This window comes from Jaculus jaculus, chromosome 8 (assembly GCF_020740685.1).
Source record: "Jaculus jaculus isolate mJacJac1 chromosome 8, mJacJac1.mat.Y.cur, whole genome shotgun sequence".
In the NCBI taxonomy this organism is placed as follows: Eukaryota; Metazoa; Chordata; class Mammalia; order Rodentia; family Dipodidae; genus Jaculus; species Jaculus jaculus.
In genome coordinates, this window is record NC_059109.1 from 18,817,578 (window position 1) to 18,839,016 (window position 21,439).

General features: G+C 42.9%; 1 protein-coding gene across 2 annotated transcripts in view; it reads left to right on the forward strand.

Moving 5' to 3' along the window:
- Positions 1-21,439, forward strand: part of Rcan2 (regulator of calcineurin 2) — a 272,526-nt gene that overhangs the window by 161,089 nt on the left and 89,998 nt on the right. Inside the window, exon 1 of one of the 2 annotated variants that reach the window (XM_004653041.2) lies at positions 12,888-13,194. The exons of the other annotated variant lie outside the window; for it this stretch is intronic. Within the exon in view, the coding sequence (XP_004653098.1) occupies positions 13,108-13,194 (87 nt within the window). The 5' untranslated portion in view covers positions 12,888-13,107. Of the gene's footprint in view, positions 1-12,887; positions 13,195-21,439 lie in introns of those variants that run through there. 2 annotated transcript variants of the gene reach the window in all.

A 21,439-nucleotide genomic window follows, 5' to 3' on the forward strand; every position in this document is an offset into this window, starting at 1 on the left:
CCAGGCATCTCTGTCCAGCCTGCTCACCTGCTCATACACCTTTGAACCTTGAGCATTACCCTGGCAGAGAATATGAAATCGGGATATGTTATAACTTACAGTGATATTCCTTGCTGAGGGTTAATTATAATCTTTTTACTTCTCCTCTATTGCATTTATTCATCCATCCATCAAACATTCATTAAAGAGTACTGTGTACCATATATCACTGCAGTTGCCGTGGATACATTGAGTGTAACCATCAGTGCTTCTGCTCTCATGGAGTCCACATACTAAAAGGGAAAATGCACAAAACAGTGAGCAAATGCATACTATGGTATGTGATATTGTAATGCTACAGGAAAATAGGGATATCCACATAAAGCCAGATGCACAAGACAGCGCATGGATCTGGAGTTCATTTGCAGAGATCCTAACAAACCTATTGTCATATCTCCCTCTTTCCATCTCTTTCTCTCTCTCGTCTGCTTATATTTACAATTCTTTTAAAATACATATTTAAAATATTTTTATGTATTTACTTGCAGGGAGCAGGCAGGCAGCATATCTTGCCACTGCAAATGAATTCCAGACATAAGCACCACTTTGCGTATCTGGCTTTATATGGGTGCTGGGGAACTTAACCTGGGACAGCAGGCTTTGCAAGCAAGCATCTTTATATATGTTTATTTATTGGAGCTTCTGGGTAAGATGGTGGCATAGGAGCCTTGCCAAACCAGCCTAGGGAGGGCTTTAAGCAAAACCATAGCAAAATATACTCTTCTGAAAAGTGAAGGAGGATAGGTTATTCTTAGACACAGCAGAGAAGCAGGAGAAACCAAGATCCACCAGAAAGGAGGAAAATGGCCAGAATCCCACTGAGGCACTGTGGCCCACTGGTCCACGGGATCCACACACCCACCTGGCACCACCCTGCCAGGCGTGCCAAGTGACAGCAGCAGCAGAGACCGAACAAGAGGATGTCCCTGAGAGTCTGCTCTCCATAACTGCAAACAATGGCTTCATCACTTTTATTTATTTATTTATTTAAGAGAGAAAGAGGCAGATAGGAAGAAAGAGAGAAAGGGCATGCCAGGGCCTCTAGCCACTGCAAACAACTCCAGACGCATGCACCCCCGTGTGCGTCTACATGGGTCCTGGGGAATTGAACCGGGGTCCTTAGGCTTCTCAGGCAAATGCCTTAACTGCTAAGCCATTTTTCCAGTCTTGGCTTCATCATTTTAATCACAGTATAGTATTCAGCTCAAGTCCTCCGCACACTCAGGCTACCTTCCCCAGACCGTGCTTCTTAAGACTTCTCTCTCATTTGTACTCAAACAGGCCTAATTTACTCATTGATATGCCAAGGACAAAATGTGGCTTTTGTTCTCTGAAGAAGTTTCTGTTACCCAGATGTCTCTTGAGTGAGTCATTCAAATATTGCATTTGAGGGTGACCCTGAGCCAAGAATTCCTCTGTGGCAAACCTGGACACTCTAAGCAACGCTTGGTGGGTGTTTGCTGTTGAGGTTTTGGTTTGTATATGTATGGTGTGTGTGCTGGCATGTGTTTGTATTCATGTTTGAGTGTTGTGGAGGGTCACACAGTGCGCCTGTGAAGGCCAGAGGTGGACAGAAGTGTCTTCCTCAGTTATTCTCTGCCTTACTTTTGAAACATTTTATTTATTTATTTATTTGAGAAAGAGAGCAAAAGAGGCAGAGAATAGGTATGCCAGCGCCTGTGGCCACTGTAAAAAGAATTCCAGAGTCATGAGCCACCTTGTGCATCTGGCTTATGTGTGTACTAGGGAATCAAACTTGGGTCCTCGGGGTTTGCAGCAAGTGCCTTAACCGCTAAGCCATCTCTCCATCCCCTCTTCACCTTACTTGACAGACAAGGTCTCTTACTGAACCCGGAGCACCATAGTCTAGACTAGCTGGCTAACAAACTCCAGGAATACACCCATCTCTGACTCCCTAGTGGCAGGGTTAGAGGCGTATACCACTACCTGCGGCTTTTTATGTGGGAGCTGGGGATCCAAACCCTAGGGCTTAGGCTTACACAATACTTTAATGACTAAGAAGTCTCCTGACCTACAATTTTCTGGTTTTCATTGTTTTCTTTATTTTATTATTATTATTATTATTATTATTTGTTTTTTTAACTGCAAGAATTCTCTGAAAAGCTAGTAATCATTTTTAAAATACATTTGGTAATGCTAGGTTTATTTGGCTCCCCTTGAAATTTTAGTGAACTAAACAAAAGATGATATTAAAATTTAGATAGGAAAAAACCATTGTGTCTTTTGTTAATGTAATGAAGCACACTTTAAAAACTTTACTGTTGCAGTCATGTTAGCATTGTTGGTAGAAATCACCCAATTAAGAGCAGCTTGTGGGAAAAAAAAAAGTTTATTTTGGCTTATAGGCTCGAGGGGGAAGCTCCACAATGGCAGGGGGAAATGATGGCATGAGCAGAGGGTGAACATCACCCCCTGGCTGACACAAGGTGTTCAATAGCAATAGGAGAGTGTGCCAAACACTAGCAAGTGAGAGCTGGTTATAACACCCACAAAACTACCACCAACAATACACCCCTTCCTGGAGGTGTTAATTCCCAGATCCTCATCAGCTTGAAACCTAGCATTCAGAACACCTAACTATATAGCGACACCTGAATCAAACCACCACATTCCACCCCTGGTCCCCATAAACTGATAACTATACATGATGAAAAATGCAATGCATTCAGTCCATCTTTAAAAGTTCCCATGGTTTTTATCAATCCTAATGATATCCAAACATCCCCATAATCCAAGGTTTTTTAACTGAGCCATGATACCAAAAAAATCCCCCCCCCAAGCCCATAATGGCACAGAATAAACAATCACACTGCAAAAGATAGCATTGGGTATAGTGAAGAAATATTGAACCAATACAAGATTTAAACAGGGAAAACAGCAAACTCTGTAGTTCCCAGTCCAGCAACTCTAGTCAATGACAATTCTCCAAGTCTGATAATTCTAACCACCAACAGGTCTCTGGAATTCCAATTCCACCCCTCCAGCTAGGACACTCACAGTCCTGGAAAACTTTATCCAGGGCCAGCAGCTCTCCTTGGCAGCCATCTCATGGTGCCAGCATCTCCATTGGATGCTGCAACCCATGGTTCATCCTCAAGGCTCCATCGGGTCTCCATGCGGTATCCAGCAAACCTGCTTCACATTGCCCATGGCCATTTCCAAAACACAAGACTGTGTTGCAAACTCAATGACCCTCTCCTGAATTTCTTATACTCCACAATACCAGGTAAGGTGCCAACTTGTTAATCCACGCGGGGGAATAAAGCAGTCTTTGAAGAACAGGACATTCTGAGCACTCAGACCCCTTCAAAAGAGTCTACATTCTTCCTGTTACATTGTGCAGGTCAATTGGCTCAATCTCAAAGTTTGTAATCTCTCAATTGTAGCTGAACAGGCAGCAGTTCACCCAAAGATTTTTCTATCTGTGCTATATCCCTCTGCTCACATCAGTTCATGTCTATGCAAAGCAACCCTGCACAACTTCTCAGGACACAGGCATAAGAGCAAGCTTCTCACACAAACTGCTAGCCCAGTCCAAGAAAAGCTTTTTCTCACCCTCATAAGCCAAACCTCACAGTCCATAGTTCTTACTGCATTGAGGTCTTCCAAGTCTGACAAGAATACTCCATCAAGCTGTACTTACAGCACTGCAAGGCATCTCTTAGGCCAAGGTTTCAAATCCTTCCACATTCCTCTTGAAAATCAGTTCCAGAAGGCCAAAGCCACACAGTCAGGTGTCCAGCAGAACCTCACTTTTGGTACCACTTTACTGTTGCAGTCAGGTTCACAGTGCTGGTAGAAATCACCCAACCAAGAACAGCTTGTGGGGAAAAAAAGAGGTTAAGAAAAATTACTAGGTATGCACTCTACCATTGAGGTACACCCTTATCCATGCTAAATAAATACTAGACCTCTCACTTATACCCTTCTACATGCTAGGTAAGCAGTCTGCCACTGACCTACGCCCTTATACATGATGGGTAAGATCCCCAAGACTAATTTCAAAGGCTCCTATTATATATTGACACATCTGAAAAAAAGTTAAGACTAATTTTTTTCCCTCTTACTATTAACAGGACACAATAATATTATAGAATTTGGAAAATGCAACCAAATAAAGACAGAAACAGAAATTTATGGTAATTTATTTAATTCAGTGCACTATTAATATTTTGATATATTTCTTTCCAGGCTTTTAATAGAGAAAGAGGCAGAGAGTGAGTGTGGGTGTACCGCACTTCCCGCCACTGCAAAGGAACTCCAGATTCATGAGCCACATACTTTATCTGGCCTTACATGAGTACTGGGGAATCAGACCCAGACAGTTAAACTTTGCAAGCAAGTGAGGGTCTTAACCTTTAAGCCATATCTCTAGCCCTTCTTTTCAGACTTTTTATATACATGTATGTTACATGACATAATGGGATCTACTTACCTATTTTACTTAATTTACATATTTTCCCATGTCATTAATTCATTTGAGGACATACTTTTAGCACTTTCATAATAATTCATGCCATAGGCTTTTTACAGTTTATTTGATTAGATCTTGATGCTTGGTTCTCCTTAAGTAAATGGTGTTAACATCTTTTACAATTATGTTATTGCACACAAATATTCATCTATATTTTCATCGGTGTGCTTGGAGATATTATAAACTCGATATTACCAGTGAAAGATTATTTATATTTATTTTAGAGACTTTATTAAATTTTGGCATTTGCGTTATGTTGTCGTCATAAAATGAATTGTGAAATATATTATTCCTCTCTCTTTTCTGAATGAATTTCATTGGCATGTAATTCATTGACTTTCATGCTTTTCTTCTTGCTAACACAGACACCCAAAGTTGTGGAACTCCTACACTGTTCTAGCTGTACCCAAGTTGTGATATAGAATTTCATAGCATTTGGTTTACAATAGTTTTTAACATTTCCTTTTAGATTTTTTTCATTGAAAGGTTATTTAAAATAGGACAGTTATATTTCAGATAACTGGACTATCTTATTTTTGTTGATTTGTGACTTAATTCCATGGGTTAGGAATATACTTTATATCACAAGTTATGAAAATACTAGACTCACCTCCCTTTAAAAAATAATAATCATTGAACATCTTCTGTTTATGTGGATTACAGTTGTTTATATTGACCATATTATAAATTAAAACTAAGAGGTCTTAAAAGTACTTATCAATTCATTTAATATATTAATACAAATAACACTTTTGTAAAAAAATACAATTATGTTTAAATGTAATAGGAAGGTCTTTTCATTTGTTTGTTTATTTGTCTAATAATTGTACATATTCCTTAGTTCTGCCCAGTGGAAAGGCTTATAAACAATACCCAACCCAGTGCAAGGCATGTTTCTGAGTTTGTAGACAGTGATCTTAAAATATGTTGAAATCCTTACTAAATGGAAACAGAACTCCTCAGAGAAATGTCTGCCTCTTTATCTGGGGCAGGAAATGAACAAGATGGGACTGGAACATTATGTCATACTTGAAGGCAACATACTCTTCAAAGACAACTGGTATTTGTCAAAAGGACTCAGAATCCAACCTCACTAGACTCCTACCAGTCAATGAAAAATAATCTATGCGTCAGTGACATAAAATTGCAGTAGAATGGGTCTAACCTATAAGTTTATTGGACTGTGATAACAAATTGTCAGCGATTTTTGGAGAATGATAGGGAAGTGGTTCATTGAATAAATGAAGACATGCCATCATTGGTGCAGGGGTAGATTCTTAGTACTGATCATGAAACACTGCTAACATCATGATGAGAGCCAGCCAGGCATTATGCCCCTGCTGACAGCAACATACAGCTCCATTTGTGGAGGAATCTTCCCAAACATCAAGATGGAACCCATAAGAGGAAGAGATTGGATCAAAGGTAAGAAGGTGGGAGAGATATCTAGGAACACACACTTAAGTTTTTCTTGTTTTTTTTTTTTTGTGATGAAAGACATTGTGATTGGAAAAGAGTAATCCTGTAGAAATATATATTATTCTAATATGTAAAACTGAATGATGTAGGCATCTGTTTCAAAATAATGGGAGTGTGGAAGCAGGTGGGGACCGAAGCAAAGTCCAGGCTTAAGTTTTCATCAGGATCCCTTTCAAGGTTTGTTAAGGTACAAATATGGGCCTCCCTCCAAGGGGTCTGTCTCAGTGTTGGTAGGACCCAAGGATCTGTCTTTCCAACATTCCCAATTGATAGTGAGGCTTTGGGTCTGGGGAACTGCACTTAGAACCACTGGTAGAGGAAGGAAAATTGGACCCATGCTAATTATTCTTGCATCTGGTCACTGGGAACATGAAGACCCACTATTGGATTCTTTCTGTGTCTGAATATGTTTTGAATTCTCAGTTATGAACATTAGTAAGAGACTTCCTTGGTCCAGGAGGATACATAGGAGACTGTAACAGCTACCTTCTAATTGCTGGGACAAAACACTTGCCTGGAAGCAGCTTATAGGTGTCAAGGGTTTACTTCCAGCTTATATTTTTGAGGGGAAGTTTCATCATGGTGGGGAAAGCATGGCAGATGAGGCAGCCAGTTATCACACCTTCACAGCAGCTGGGAGGCAGCAAAAAGAATGAACTGAGCTGAGTGTACCAAGCAGGGCCTGGGCTACAGGCACCCCAAGACCCACTTTCAATTGCACATCTCCTCCAGCAAGGCTCTACCTCCCACAGGCTACACACAATTCCCAAATGGTGCTACCAAATAAGGATTAACTATGAGGCTTAATCACAAGCACATGAAGGTCTGGGGATCATTTTACATTCTACCACAGAGCCCAGTCTTTTACAATCCAGAGCTGTGAAGACACTTCCCCAGAGAGAGCATCACCTGACCAGAGGGGACAGGAAATGATGCTGTTCAAGAGGTGTGTGTGTGTGATGCTCGATCCCTTTCCTCTGTGTGGCTGGGCATTGGAAGAGCAGTGGTTTGGGTGAGAGCCAGTGTTTTCTGGCAGCCGTGGATGAAACAGACACTCCTGAACAGAGCTGTGCCATGGCTCACAGTGGAGAGCTGAGTGATCTCTAATCTACACAGTGGGTGTAGTTGACAGCCACACATCACTGGGATGAACTTCCAAACCAGGCTCAGTTATGGAGGGAGGGAATTTATTTGAAGCTTACAGATCCAGGGGAGTTCCGTAATGGCAGAAGTTCTCCCCACCCACCCCCCGCCTTTCACAGACCCAAGCAAAGAGAAAAGCCACCGTGGACACCTTAAGCAAACACACACACACTTCAGGAACTCCAGGCAAAGCTCAAGAGCTTTTCATATTTTTAGGGAAAATTCCAAATCCACCCCCATACCTTATTAGGGCTGGACTCTTGTGTCCCCTCACAGTGACACCCCCTTCAGCCAGGTGGCTAGAAATCTAAGTTACAAGCTTAAATAAAAATCCTGTATCTTTGGAGGGGACATGCATTCAAAGTACCACAGTGGGTATCCCCCTTGCAAAGACCTCCCTGGGAGCCCCCGAGACCAGGAGACCCCACTACTTCTCTGGGTCCCTCAACTCATCCTTAAGCGTTCATTCATACATTTACCTACTTATCATGTGTATAGTTCTTAGCACACATCTGAAGGTCAGCGCCTTCTTCCAACCCCTGGGAATCTATTACAGCAATTGGGAACATTGCAAATCAGAGTTCTCGTTACAGAGAGCTATTAAAACAGTTACGAGCAGGCTGGAGAGATGGCTTCGTAGTGAAGGCACTTGCCTGTAAAGCCTAACAACCAGAGTTCAGTTCCCCATGTCAAGCCAGATGCACAAGGTGGCACACATGCATCCAGAGCTCGTTTGCAGTGGCTGGAGGCCCTGGTGTGCCCACTCTGTCTGTCTCTCTCCTACCTTTCTGGGCTTTTAAATAAATAAATATAAACTTAATTTTTTTTTTTAACCAGTTACTAGCACGCCCCTGCTTTGAGGTTATCAAAGTGTGTTTTCTCTCTGTGTCTCTCTCTCTCTCTCCCTCTGTGTATGTGTGTGTGTGTGTGTGTGTGTGTGTGTGCACATGTATTCCACAGCACATGGGTGTAGGTTAGAGGACAACCTCAAGGTATCCATCCTCTCCATCCACCTGATTGAGACAAGGTCTCTCTTCTTTTTTTTTCTTTTTTTTTTTTTAAGATTTATTTTTATTTTTATTTATTTATTTATTAGAGGCAGCGAGGTGGAGAGAGAGAATGGACAGACCAGGGCCTCTAGCCACTGCAAATGGACTCCAGACACATGTGCCACCATTATGCATCTGTCTTACGTGGGACCTGGAGAATCAAACGGGGTCCTTAGGCTTCACAGGCAAGCTCCTTAACTGCTAAGCCCTCTCTCCAGCCCAAGGTCTCTCATCTTGTTTCTCACTGCTGCGTTTGCCAAGCGATCTGGTCCACAGCTTCCATATTCCTCGGGTTCCACCTCCCACTGTTACAGCGCATTGGGGTCACAGACCCACGTGCCACTTTAGATCTGTCTTCATGTGGGTGCTGAGGGGGGATTGAACTCAGGTCTGCAGACTTGCAGGGAAGCACCTTTAACCACTGAGCCATCTCCCTAGTGTCCTATGAAATCTTTTGTTGTCATTGTTGCTATTGTTTGGGGGTAGTTTTCGAGGTAGCGTCTCCTTCTGACCCAGGCTGACCTACAATTCACTATGTACACTGTGTTGACTCAGGATGGCCTCAAACGCACAGGATTCCTTTTACCTTGACCTCCTAAGTGCTGGGATTAAAGGCATGTACCACTACAACTGGTCTTCTATGAAATCTTAAAAAGTCCATTTGGGGGCATACCATTGGATATGAAAAGGTTACTTATTTGTTTAGCCTTTTGAGTAGATGCCAATAACATTAAAAATGCTGTTCATTTTTAGATATACATTACATATTTGCTGTATTCATGTATACACAGACTCTGTTTACCTTCTCATGGACTTTGCTTAGCACTTCATGGATGGCTAGTTAGATGCAAAGGGCCCATCACATTTCTGAATTAGCACCAGGCTCTCCCTTCCCTGTTTATTTTGGGCTTTGAATTTAACCCTCAATAAGGCCTTCTTCAAATATGTTTTCATTTATTTATTTATCTGAGAGAGACAGAGAGAAAGAGGCAGGGGTTGGCAGAGAGAATGGCTGCACCAGGACCTCCAGCCACTAGAAATGAACTCCAGACGCATGCGCCACCTTGTGCATCTGGCTCATGTGGTTCCTGGAGAATCAAACCTTGGTCCTTTGGCTTTTCAGGAAAGCACCTTAACCACTAAGCCATCTTTCCAGCCCCAAATATAGTTTTATTTTTCTCCCTTTTTTTTTTTTTTTTGAAATAGGATCCACACTTTAGCCCAGGCTGACCTGGACTCACTCTGTAGTCCCAGGCAAGTCTTGAACTCACAATAGTCCTCCTACATCTGCCTTCCAAGTGCTGGGATTAAAGGCATGTGCCACCACCTCAGGCTTCAAATATGTTTTGGTGTATGTATATGTATGTGGTAAATGTACATACATGTATGCATGCATGTATTGAGTGTGTGGGGGCCAGAGGTCGACATCAAGAGTCTTCCTCAACCTCTGACCACTTTAAGTAATTAAGTAATTACTTTATTTATTTATTGGTGTTTTGATTTTTTTTTTTTTGAGGTAGGGTCTCACTCTAGTTCAGGCTGACTTGGAATTCACTATAGAGTCTCAGGCTTGTCTCAAACTCATAGCCATCCTCCTACTTTTGCCTCCTGAATGCTGGGATTAAAGGCGTGTGCCACCATGTCTGCCTTATGACCACTTTGTCTCCCAGTGAACCCTGACCTACGGACTCTTCTAGTCTATGTAGACAGCTTGCCCCAGTGATCCCTGTGTGTCTGCCTCCGAGGTGCTGGGATGACAGGTGCGTGCCATGCTGCTCAGTATTGACATTGGTGCCAGGGATCTGAAGTGAGGCCCTCATGTTTGCATGGCAAAAGCTTTACCAACTGAGCCATCTCCCCAGGCCCAAAATATCTCATTCTTTCTTTCCTGTGGATATTTCTAGTGTACTGTTTCCCAGCCAGAGAGCTCTCATCACTCCACTGTCTGTGAGTCTTAGCACTGTGAAGATCAGAGCAGAGATCTGATCCTTGGCCCTGATGCCCATCTGTCATCCTAGCATGCCATCCAACATTTAGCTCTTTCTCCAGTGTGCCCACTGAATACTTCTTGCACCTCATAACCACCACGGCCACTGCTTTCTGTCTGATTTCTCTCCATCTTACTTCTTTCCTGATCAAAAAAAAAAAAAATACATTTGAAAATGTGAGAGAGAGAGAGAGAGAGGCTATGAATCTGTGCATGCCAAGATCTCTTGCCACTTCAAACGAACTCTGGACACATGTACCACTTTGTGCATCTGTCTTTACATGGGTACTGCGGAATTGAACCCAGGTCCTTAGGCTTTGCAAGCAAGTGTCCTTAAATCACTGAAACATCTCTCCAACCATCCTCCCTGATTTTTAAGTCCCTGGAGGACAAGAAAATTTATTTTTAATTTTTATTTATATATTATGAGAAACAGAGAGAGAGACAGAGAGAGGAAGAAAGAGAGAGAGAATGGGTGTGTCAGGGCCTCCAGCCACTGCAAACAAACTCCAGATGTATGCACCACTGTGTAACTGACTTTATGGGGGGATCAAACTTAGGTCCTTTGGCTTGGCAGGCAAGTGCCTTAACTGCCAAGTCATCTCTCCAGCCCAGAAAGTCTTATATATATTTATTTATTTGACAGAGAAATAGGGAGAGAGAATGGGCATGTCAGGGCTTCTAGCCACTGCAAACAAACTCTAGACGCATGCGCCCCCTTGTGCATCTGTCTAACATAGTTCCTGGGGAATCGAACCTGGGTCGTTTGGCTTTGCAGGCAAATGCCTTAAGTGCTAAGCCATTCTTCCAGCCTGCAGAAAGTTTTTTATTCATTTTATTCTTAAGGACCTCTGGTACAATACTTTGTATGTCATTGTCCTCAGAAAAATATTAGTGAGCACTGAAGAGATGGTTCAGTGGTTAAAGGAGCTTGGGTGCAAAGTCTGATAGCCTGGGTTCGATTCCCCAGTACCCACATAAAGCCAGATGCACAAAGTAGGTAATGCATCTGGAGTTTGTTTGCATTGACAAGAGGCCCTGGCCCACCATACTTTCTCTCTCTCTCTGTCTCTCTCTCTCAGTCTATCTTATATTTTTATTTATTTATTACTTATTTATTTATTTGAGAGTAACAGACAGAGAGAAAGATGGAGAGAGATGGAGAGAGAATGGGTGCCTCAGGGCCTCTAGCCAAGGCAAACAAACTCCAGACACGTAAGCTCCCTTGTGCATCTGGCTAACGTGGGTCCTGGGGAATTGGGCCTCGGACCAGGGTCCTTAGGCTTCACAGGCAAGCACTTAACTGCTAAGCCATCTCTCCAGCCCAGTCTATCTTATAAATAAAAATGTTTTGAAGAACCAAAACAGAAAGTGCTAGTATGTATGTATGGCTTCATATCCTCCCCAGCCTGTGGATGACTGAGGAGAGACCACATACATACCTGTGCATGCACATATACACACCATTTCATCAATCTAAATAGCATGGGAAATGCTTGGTTGAAAGGAACACCTGTAGTCATGTGTAATTCAGTGAACCGTGCATAAAAACATCTACCCTTGGTCAGAAGTCACCTTCCCCTTCTGCAGATGAAGTTGGAATACTCTGTACCAGTCTTACCATAAGACAGCATGCTCCTCCATCCATGCCCCCTGACGATGGCGCTGTAATTTTAACTGGCATATTTATGGCTAGTGTGATAGGGTGGTCCTATTTAGACCTGTATAACTAATGATGAAATTAAAACCAACCTGTTATTTTTCCTTTGTTCATTCCTCCTGGAGCGGAGGGCAGGGTGGAGAAGGTTTTTCTTTCTATGCCATCCTCTGTGCCAGCCAAAATACGAAGGTGAATTTTTCGCAGCCCTGCCCTTCAGACATGGGGAAAAAGAGACAGAGAAAGTCCCAGACAAAGTGGATCCCCCGAGGCTCAGACCATGACCCACACAAGGAAATTTGCCATTAGACCCCAGCCATCTGTCCCTGAGTGCGACATTCGCCATGGCCTCTTTCCAGCAACTGCCTTTGGTTTGAATGACCTTGGAGGCAGCCTGAAATCCCAAGCTTGGAAGGCAGGGCGCTTTTAGTGACTGTTCTGAACTTACGTGCTTCAAATAGAATTCCCACAAACCTCTAATTTTCTCCTCTTCCCAGGCAGTCTAACTAAATGACTGACAGTCAGCTCTTCAGTAAATCCACGGGTGGATTATCTATTTAGCCCATGCCTGGGATGTATGTGGGACATGTGTGAATATTTAACAGGAATAATTAACAGAAGCCAAGTAATTTGCAAAATTCCCCAACTTACTGCTCACCTCGGAGGTGGCTAAAAACCATCCAACTCTCATCTCACAAGGTGTATTTAGAAATCCCCTCACCCCTTCCTTCTGAAACAGAAACCCTGGTGTCCGTCCGATCCTCTCCAACCTCTCCTCCCCTATACCCCATGATTTTTTTTTTTTTTTTTTTTTTTGCAAGCATAAGCTGAAACAACAGCTATGACTCAGTTCCTCACTAAGGCTGCCTGAATTGATTTAGTCTGAGTTCAGATTTAGCACATAATCATGTTCAATTTGCTCCACTGCACTGCCTAGAGATAAAAGGCTTGGAGGGGAAGAGAAAAAAAAAAAAAAAAGGAAATAGCTTCAGCTCGTGTCAGTCTGTGTGGTGATGTCATTGGCTGGGCCCTTCCTTACTCTGCTGTGCAGTCAGACAGGGGAAGGCTGCGTGTGGCAAGAGGAAGAGACCGGGCTGTAGGTGGCCAAGCATCTCTCCAGCTCCTCCACCCCTCACAGCAGGGCAGCCCCCAGCCCGGCCACAGCAGATCAACCTCTGGGCAGGCGCGCATCGCATCGCATCCCTTCTCTCCCAACTCTGAGGCTGCCTAACTCTTTCCTGACCGTTCAGAAGGGGGGATGCCAGCCCCTAGCATGGACTGTGATGCTTCCATTCTTATCGCCTGTGCGGTGGATGTGGAAGTCTTTACCAATCAGGAGGTGAAGGTATGCGGCTGCAGTCTTAATCTCTCCTTCTTCCCATTCTCTAAGCTACCTACCTACTAGACAGAGCCTTGATTAGGGCAGGGGAATGACTTGGGTTAATCATTTGCAGCTTGTAGTTTGTGCTAGAAATGCCAGTGGTGAGTGCATGGCACTATGAGTAAGTTAAAAGAGACCAGCATGCTGGTTTGGAATGGGATGGGACCTGCCAGTGTTTTAGGATTATCTTTCTTTGTCTTTTCTATTTGGGGATCAATGGTCACTTCCCCACTCCCCTAAGCGTGTTTGCAATTTCCCTTGTGTCTTTGTCACTAGGAGACTTTTAAGGTCCTTGGTATCAGAGGGAGTTTTGAATCCATGACTAATGGAAGCAAGTGCACATATTAACCACCACACGCAGGACGCCTCTAACAATGAGACAATACCCCTTTGTGGCGTGTCACTGAAACCCTCGGTGATGTGCTCTTCACATTGAACAACAGCTGTCTCGAAGAGGGCAGTTACAATCTCCAGCTGTCTGGAAATTGAACCTGGAGAGGAGCTGCTACATGCTCTTTGTCAGGAGCAAGGAAGACGAGTGATTTTCCTTGCACTGTTGTCCATAAAGAAAGTTCAGACAAAAATACACTGTGCTTCTTAGCACTTAAGATTATATGCATGCTCACCCTCATTGTTGGTGATTGTTAACTGCTGTGGGTAATGGTCCTCTCCTCTCATGGTATTGATTCTCGTGCCTTTTTTTTTTTTTTTTTCAATCTGGTTTCTGTTGTGGAAAAAGATCCCATGTTTAAAAAATAAAAACATTTATTTCTTCTCTTATTTACATTCAGAGAAAGAACTAGCAGCTATTTCATTTAAACAGTTCATACACACAGAGAAATCATCATTGGCTGTGTGGCGTATGTGAGGAAGAAAGGGGATTATATTGCACGCTCAGGGACCAGCCATACATTCATCTGTATTTATGGAAGCCCCCGGAATCTTTGATGTTGGGAGTGTAGATGAAATCCTGGTGCCTCACAGGTGGAGATCAATGTGTCACCGGCATTGTACTTGAGGGCACCATTCAAGATTGCAGTTACAAATGATTTAAAAAAAAAAAAATAAAACAGTTTCAATTGTCTGGTTTGTTGTCCTTGCAAATTTTAAGCCTGTGACTCTCTTTCCCAATTTTCCTATCAGTGCTGTGGAAGTATTGACCCCCTTTCATAGGAAGGGTCAGAACATTCAAATAGGAGGGTCTGCAGCTGCTCAGGGCTGTATCCAGGCTGGGAGTGTGAATGCCACAACTCATTCCTGCAGGTTGTACCTGGCAAAAGCCTGCCGGGAGGGAGGGCAGTTATCAGAGCCCCTAGAACTATCTCATAGTCCTCCATGGGTTCCCGCTGGAGTCACACTCCACTCGCAGCTGGATCAGCAGAGAGTTAAACTTCACACCCTGCAGCAGTTTTCTGCTTACATCCCTATCCCAGGAATTTCCTAAGTGATTCCCAACGCTTTGGGATTCAAGAAACCATAGTGAGAAAATATTTATTATAGACCCGTAATAAACCAGGCATCGTGGTTTGACAGAAAGGGTTGGAGATAAACTTCTATGATGTATTTATCTGTGATGAAGGTGCAGATGAACCCCTAGACTCAGTTTTGCTTTAAGACAGAGAATGTCCTGCGGAGTTAAAGGGACGCAAAGTTCCTGCAGCTGGTTGTATTGGAGAGGTTGGGATGGCTTCACAGAGACTGGAGCTCACACTCAAAGATGGCAGGTTTATGCAGAAACAGAGCATGCACGTTCCTGCCGTTGAGTGAGTCAGTCCATTTGACTGCAGTCTGTTTTCTATGAGACATTGGAGGGGAAGAGGGAAGAGGAGCTGGTCACGCCCAGGTGGCCATGAAGCAGCTGGTATTCTTCAGAGCTGTATACATTTTCTTGGAAAAGCCCAGCAGGAAGATGCGTTATGTGCTCTTTCTACCAGTTCTTCTGAACCATGATGGTTTTGGCACTTAATATGTGTGCCTCAGTTTTCTCACCTGCAATGTGGGGGCAATAATAATTTTACCCTATTGGATTATCATAGGGATTTAAAAAAATTATGCAGGTAAGAATTTGAACACAGTGCTCGACTTATATCCAATGCTGAATAAATATCAGCCATCTCCTTCATTGCTGTCATCGTTTCAAACACCATCCCGCACACGCTTGTTTTGGACTTTAGTTTTTCAAAATAGAGTCTTGCCCTAGCCTAGGCTGACCTGGAATTGACTATGTAGTTCCAGGCTGACCTCAAACTCACAGTGATCCTTCTACCTCTGCTGCCTGAGTCCTGGGCTTGAAGGTGTGTGCCATCACACCCACTGTAGACACTCTCTAAAGGTGGTTGGTTTCTTTTGCCAGCTCGTTGGAATGTCCTGCTTCCAAAGTGGCATACTGTCAATCCAGGATACAGAAAGTGTTTGCCCTCTACCTCTAGTACATGTCTCTCTGTCTGTCTGTCTGTCTCTCTCTCTCACACACAAACACAAGGAGCATGGCTGCCCTGTCACACAGGTTATCATTCAATTTACAAAAGTGATGTCATTACAAAGTAAGGGTATGTGCTGTGATTAAAGGGAAATCAAGGAATGGAAGTGGGCCAAAGAAATGTGAAAACTTATACTATCTTTATTCATATTATTATTTCTTTTTTAAATACTTTATTTGAGAAAGAGAGAGAGAGAGAGAAAGTGGGCATGCCAGGGCTTTCAGCTACTGCAAAAGAACTCCAGGTGCATGCACCACCTTGTATATCTGGCTTACGTGGGTTCTAGAGAATTGAACCTGGGTCATTTTGGCTTTGCAGGCAAGTGCCTTAACTGCTAAGTCACTTTGCCAGCCCCCATTACTATTATTTCTTGCCATGAGCAGAATGAAACATAAAATGTTGAATACCAAAGTTTCCCCCAAATGCAATCTTCATGGATCACAGACAACAGACAACCAGCCAGGAGCAGATGTCCTCAAAGCCTTTAGAACTTGATGTCAGCACAAATCGGGGTATGTAGTAAGTGGGAGGAGGTCTTTCTTCCTGTGTGTATCTAATTTGCTTGATATCAGGCTTGTGCGCACGCCCTTTCTCTCTGTAGTCCCCATAGGAAAGGAGCTCTACTAGGAAGATGTAGCCAGTAGGTGCTCCTCATGGTAGAATGGTTTATTTGAAGCGGGTAGCCTATGCAAATCTTCTCTCTCACCATGACTTGGGAAATCACTGCAAGGTGGGTTTTAGCTAGCTGTAATGAGGGTCCTGTGGGACATGCAGAGACTGTAATCTCCTAAATGTTGTCAAAACTGCTAGAGCAATAGTTTTAGAGATGGAGCTCTGAAGTTCTGCCACATATTTATTTTGTTGTTGCTCTGGAAATTCCACGGGTGGATATGGCAATTGGCTTTAACATTGATGGGATTCACTTCCAAACCGGGTACAGTTTATAGGTGGAATTGAATTTATTTGCAGCTTCAGATGCAGGGGCAGTTCCATAATGGCAGATGGAAGTTGGCCCCCTTGCACAGGTCCACGTAGAGAGAGAGAGAGAAAAAAAAAAAAAAAAAACCACCACCACCACCAAAAGCAAGCACACTCCGAGAAACGCCAGACAGAGCTCAGACTGCTCTGCATATCTTAGGCTGGAAATCTGATCTTCCCTCAGTAGTGAACACCTTACTTAAGCCTGGACCCCAGGATCTGACCAGTGACTCCAAGTTACAAGCTTGAGTAAAGTTCCTGAATCTATTGGGGGACATCAATTCAAACTACCACGGTGGTATTGCAGATCTAGCTATTTGCTTTGTAGCGAAAAGACATGAAGAAAAATCTAGAAATTTGAAGTCCTTTCTTCCTGGCAGGAAAGTATTGTAATGAGTGGCAGATTCATGGGCAGGCACGTGTAAGTTGCTTTCTTCCAATGTCTTCCCACTTAACACGGAGCCAAATCCTTTAGAATATTAAAAAAAAAAAAAAGGTCCAAAGATGGGTAATGAAATTGACATTTCACTGTATTCTGGTGGCTTTTAAACTAGATTGAACATTGGGGTGTCCAGGAGGCCTTTTAAAAATATTGATGATACCAAGGCCCTCTGCCCAGAACTTCTAACATAGATGTTCTGAATGGAGTCTAGGTACAGACTGTCACACTAAGCCAGTGACATGTCTCTCCTAGATAAGTACAGTGAGAGTAGCCAAGAATTGTCCCCAGTAACCTCTGCCGAATCACTTTGGTCTTTAGCCCCAAAGCTAAGGCTTGGTCTGTGCGGCTTTGATCTCTGAGCTTTCAGAAATGTGGACTTGCCCAATATTGTCTGCCCCATTTATGACACGTTCATCAATGTCTTCTGAGAGGAAAGTAAATATGTTTCTTTCCCTACCTCTGAGGGTTGGGGTCTGTCTCAGAGCTTCTGTAGCTGAATATGGCGGAGTAGCATCTTCTAGGAAACATCCAACCCTGGGGCTTCCCCATCTTGGCAATTAATCCTCTTGTGTGGGTCCCACACAGAGGAGATGGAGACACCTTCTCTCTGGGCTGGAGTATTTTTTCCAGTCCTAATCCATGTGCCCATCTCTGCCTCTCTGGGCATCTTTCTTGGAGGCTCATAAAGCTGTCTTTGGCTTACCAGGACGGGCAGGAAACATGACAATTCTTACAGGATGGACTCCAGTTTCAAAGGCCCTTTTAGGCTCAAGGCATTTGTTCATTCAGAAACATGTGTGGAACACTTGTCACTTCCCAGACAGTGCTCTGGGCCCAAGGAGGTGGCCAGGACAGACCATGTCGACAGGGAGCGCACACTCTCCTATAGGAGGCGGATCATGAACTAATAAATGAGGGTACCCTGAGACCCTAGTCCGTGATGGATGTCTGTAAAGAAGAATAAAGCACAGTGAAGGAGGAGTGCAGGAGGAATGTAGCTGCTCTTGAACAGATGGGCATTAGGTGCATCTCCAGGGAGGTGATCATTTGTTAACTGTCATTCCAGTGTTATTCAGTGATCTCAGTGAAGTTACTGAGAAAGGCCCGTCTAGACCTTAGGAGAAATCATTCCAAAGACAGACAACAATAGACGAAGAGAGAGGCTGTCTTATTTAGCCAGACTCCTCACTTTTAACCTGTTGCCACTCTAAATTCATTCTGAGACCAATTGAAGCAGAAATACATTTTCAAAAATGTCATGCTTAACTTAATTACCTCGTGACACATTTGAGATCTTCAGGAAGTCTTGGGGGAGGAAAGGATTTTTTTCAGCATAATCATTCTTTCTATGTTTGGAATCTTATGGTTGCTATTAATTCTTCCCTCTTCTGGAAGCCAAGGGCCTTTTTTTGTTTCTTGTCTTATTTTATTTTCGACTGACAGGAAGTGACTATATGTATGATGGAGTACACACTGATGTTGTGATACATATCTATATTGTATAATGCCGAAGTAAGGGTTTAAAGGGTGTCCCTTTAAACACTTATTCCTTTCTGTGAAACATGAAAAATCCTCTTCTCTAGCTACTTGAAGATATCCAATTCTTTATAGTGACTTAACTCTGCCATGGAACACCAGAACTTATTCCTCTTGTCTAACTGTAAGGCTGTAGTTGATGGACCTCTCTTCATCCATCCCTTCCTCTCTGGTTGGTAACCACTATTCCATCCTGAACTTGTAGGAGATCAGCTTTTGCAGATGTTATGTACAGTGGGGTCATGTGCTTACTTTTCTGTGTCTGGAATACTTACCGTAACACACTCTGGGATCATCTATGTTATTACGAATGATCATATTTAAAACAATTTATTTTATTTTTGCATGGGTGTGTGTGTGTGTGTGTGTGTGTGTGTGTGTGTGTGTGTTATGCATATGTGTGTACGTGTGTGTCCGTATGTGTCAGGGGTGCATATAAATGGGTCTGTTTGCATGCACATACATGCTTTTGGAATCTAGAACTCGATGTTGGGTGTTTTCCTCAACCACTCATCACCTTGTCATTGAGACAGGCCCGCTCACTGAATCCATGTTTGGTTGGTCCAGGTAGCCGGCTTGCCCAGAGGAAACACGTCTCTCCATCTCACAAGCACAGGGATTACAGGCAAACCACTACACCCAGCATTTATGTGGCTGCTTGGGATCTGAACTTGTACCCTCATGCTAGCCTGGAAATTTCTATTACTGACTAACCCATGTTCTCAGCCCACCAGTGATCACATTTTAAGGTTACTCATAAGTCCTAGTTTCTGTTCTCTGTTGGAACACATCCCTATGTGTTCCCAGTCCATGTTAACTATCTGTTTTGTTTTTGCCAAATATTTTATTTAATTATTTGCAAACAGAGAGACAGGGAGAGAAAGAGAGAGAAAATGGGTGCTTCAGGAATTCTAATCACTGCAAATAAATTCCAGATGCATGTGCCACTTTGTGCATGGGTCTTACGTGGGTACTGGGGAATTGAACCCAGATCCTCAGGCTTTGCAGGCGAGTGCCTTAACCGCTGAGCCATCTCTCCAGCTCCCTGCCAAAAAAAATGACAGCGTTTTCTTTTTGAAAAAAATATTTCCTTTTCTTAACCTTTCTGAACACACCATAAATCGTGTTGAGGAAAAAAAAAAACACATACCACTTGTGTTATTTTATGTTTCTTTTTCAATAGCGGTACGGGTGACTCACAACCCGTCTGTGCCCTGCTGTTGTGTGAGTTACGGAAAGGATCCCTTTGGCATTTGAACCACTGAGAATTTCAGATAACTTTTTTTTTTTTTTTCCGGTGAGAGTGCAGCATAAGCATGAAGAGGTACAAGGGACCCAAATGAATTTGTGGGTCCCGGATGTCAGGAACTCTTGAAGAGAACCCCGTGGGTGTCATTGTTGATGGAGCTCCGAGGCCGCTTCTTGAGCTTTCTGCGATTGGTAGACGAGAGTCTGAGCGTGACCAGGACCTAGTGAGTGCGTTTGGGTTTCACGGATCTTAGAGTTTCAGGAAAGGGAGACGCTGACCCATCGCTGCAACTCACCTGTGCCAGATTTATTAACAAAGCACAACGTCTTCACTAAAATTGCTCGGTTTTTTTTTTTTGAAAAGTAGATTTTAATGTAAAACATATTGCCATTTGCATCCTTTGTGAGTCTGTTTGGACACAACTATTAGGATTTATAATGTCCTGCTTTATTTAGTATCTCCTGATGGAGCTCAGGATTGATGTGTACAGAGCAAAATAGTTCCTGAAACAGTGCTTGCCACTTTATGTGCTTAGGTAATTTTAAATGGGAGTTTTAGGCAAAAAATACAGACTTCCCTTAGAAAATATTTAATATATGTAGTTTCATAGCAGTGTATGTGTTTATGTTACACATATGCAAGTGTGTAGCTATGAATTCATATATATGCTATGTATATTTTTTTGAGGCAAGCCCAACAGACTGGCCTTTTTTTTCTAATGAGAGAGAATGACAAAGAGAGGATTAGTGTGCTAGAGCCTCCAGCCATTTCAATCAAACCCCAGACACGTATGCCATCTTGTGTGCATGTGCGACCCTGCAGTCTCACGTCACCTTGTATGTCTGAAGTATGTGGGAACTGGAGAGTTGAACTCATGTCCTTAGGCTTCATAAGCAAGTGCCATCTCTGCAGCCTTGTTATATATGTTTTTAACCTTCCATCACTATGGGAGTTTCTCTGCTGGATGGTCTAACTATGCTGCATTGACCTATCTCACCAGTGATTGCTTGTTCTTAACCATAAAAAAATTTACAGAACAAAAAGTTACTTGAGGGCTGGAGAGATGGCTTAGCAGTTAAGTGCTTACCTGTGAAGCCTAAGGACCCCGGTTCAAGGCTCGATTCCCCAGGACCCACGTTAGCCAGATGCACAAGGGGGTGCATGCATGTGGAGTTTGTATGCAGTGGCTGGAGGCCCTGGTGTGCTCATAATCTCTTTCTCTCTCTCTCTGCCTGTTTTTTATTTTCTCTGTCGGTCACACTCAAATAAAAATAAATAAATAAATAAATATTTTAAAAAGTTACTTGAGCAAAATGTCACAGTGGTCTAAACAATTTTTGAATAAGTCTTTGTAGTGAAAGTCATTATTTTTTTTAATTTGTAAGAAATCCATTCTTTTCTCTTTGTTGCTGTGTACCAAAAGGATGTTTGTATCCTTTTACTGTAGTGCTACAGCCTGACTGTATCTGAGGATATAATTTATCAGCCTTAAACTAAAAATACTTTTAGTGGGGCTACAGAGGT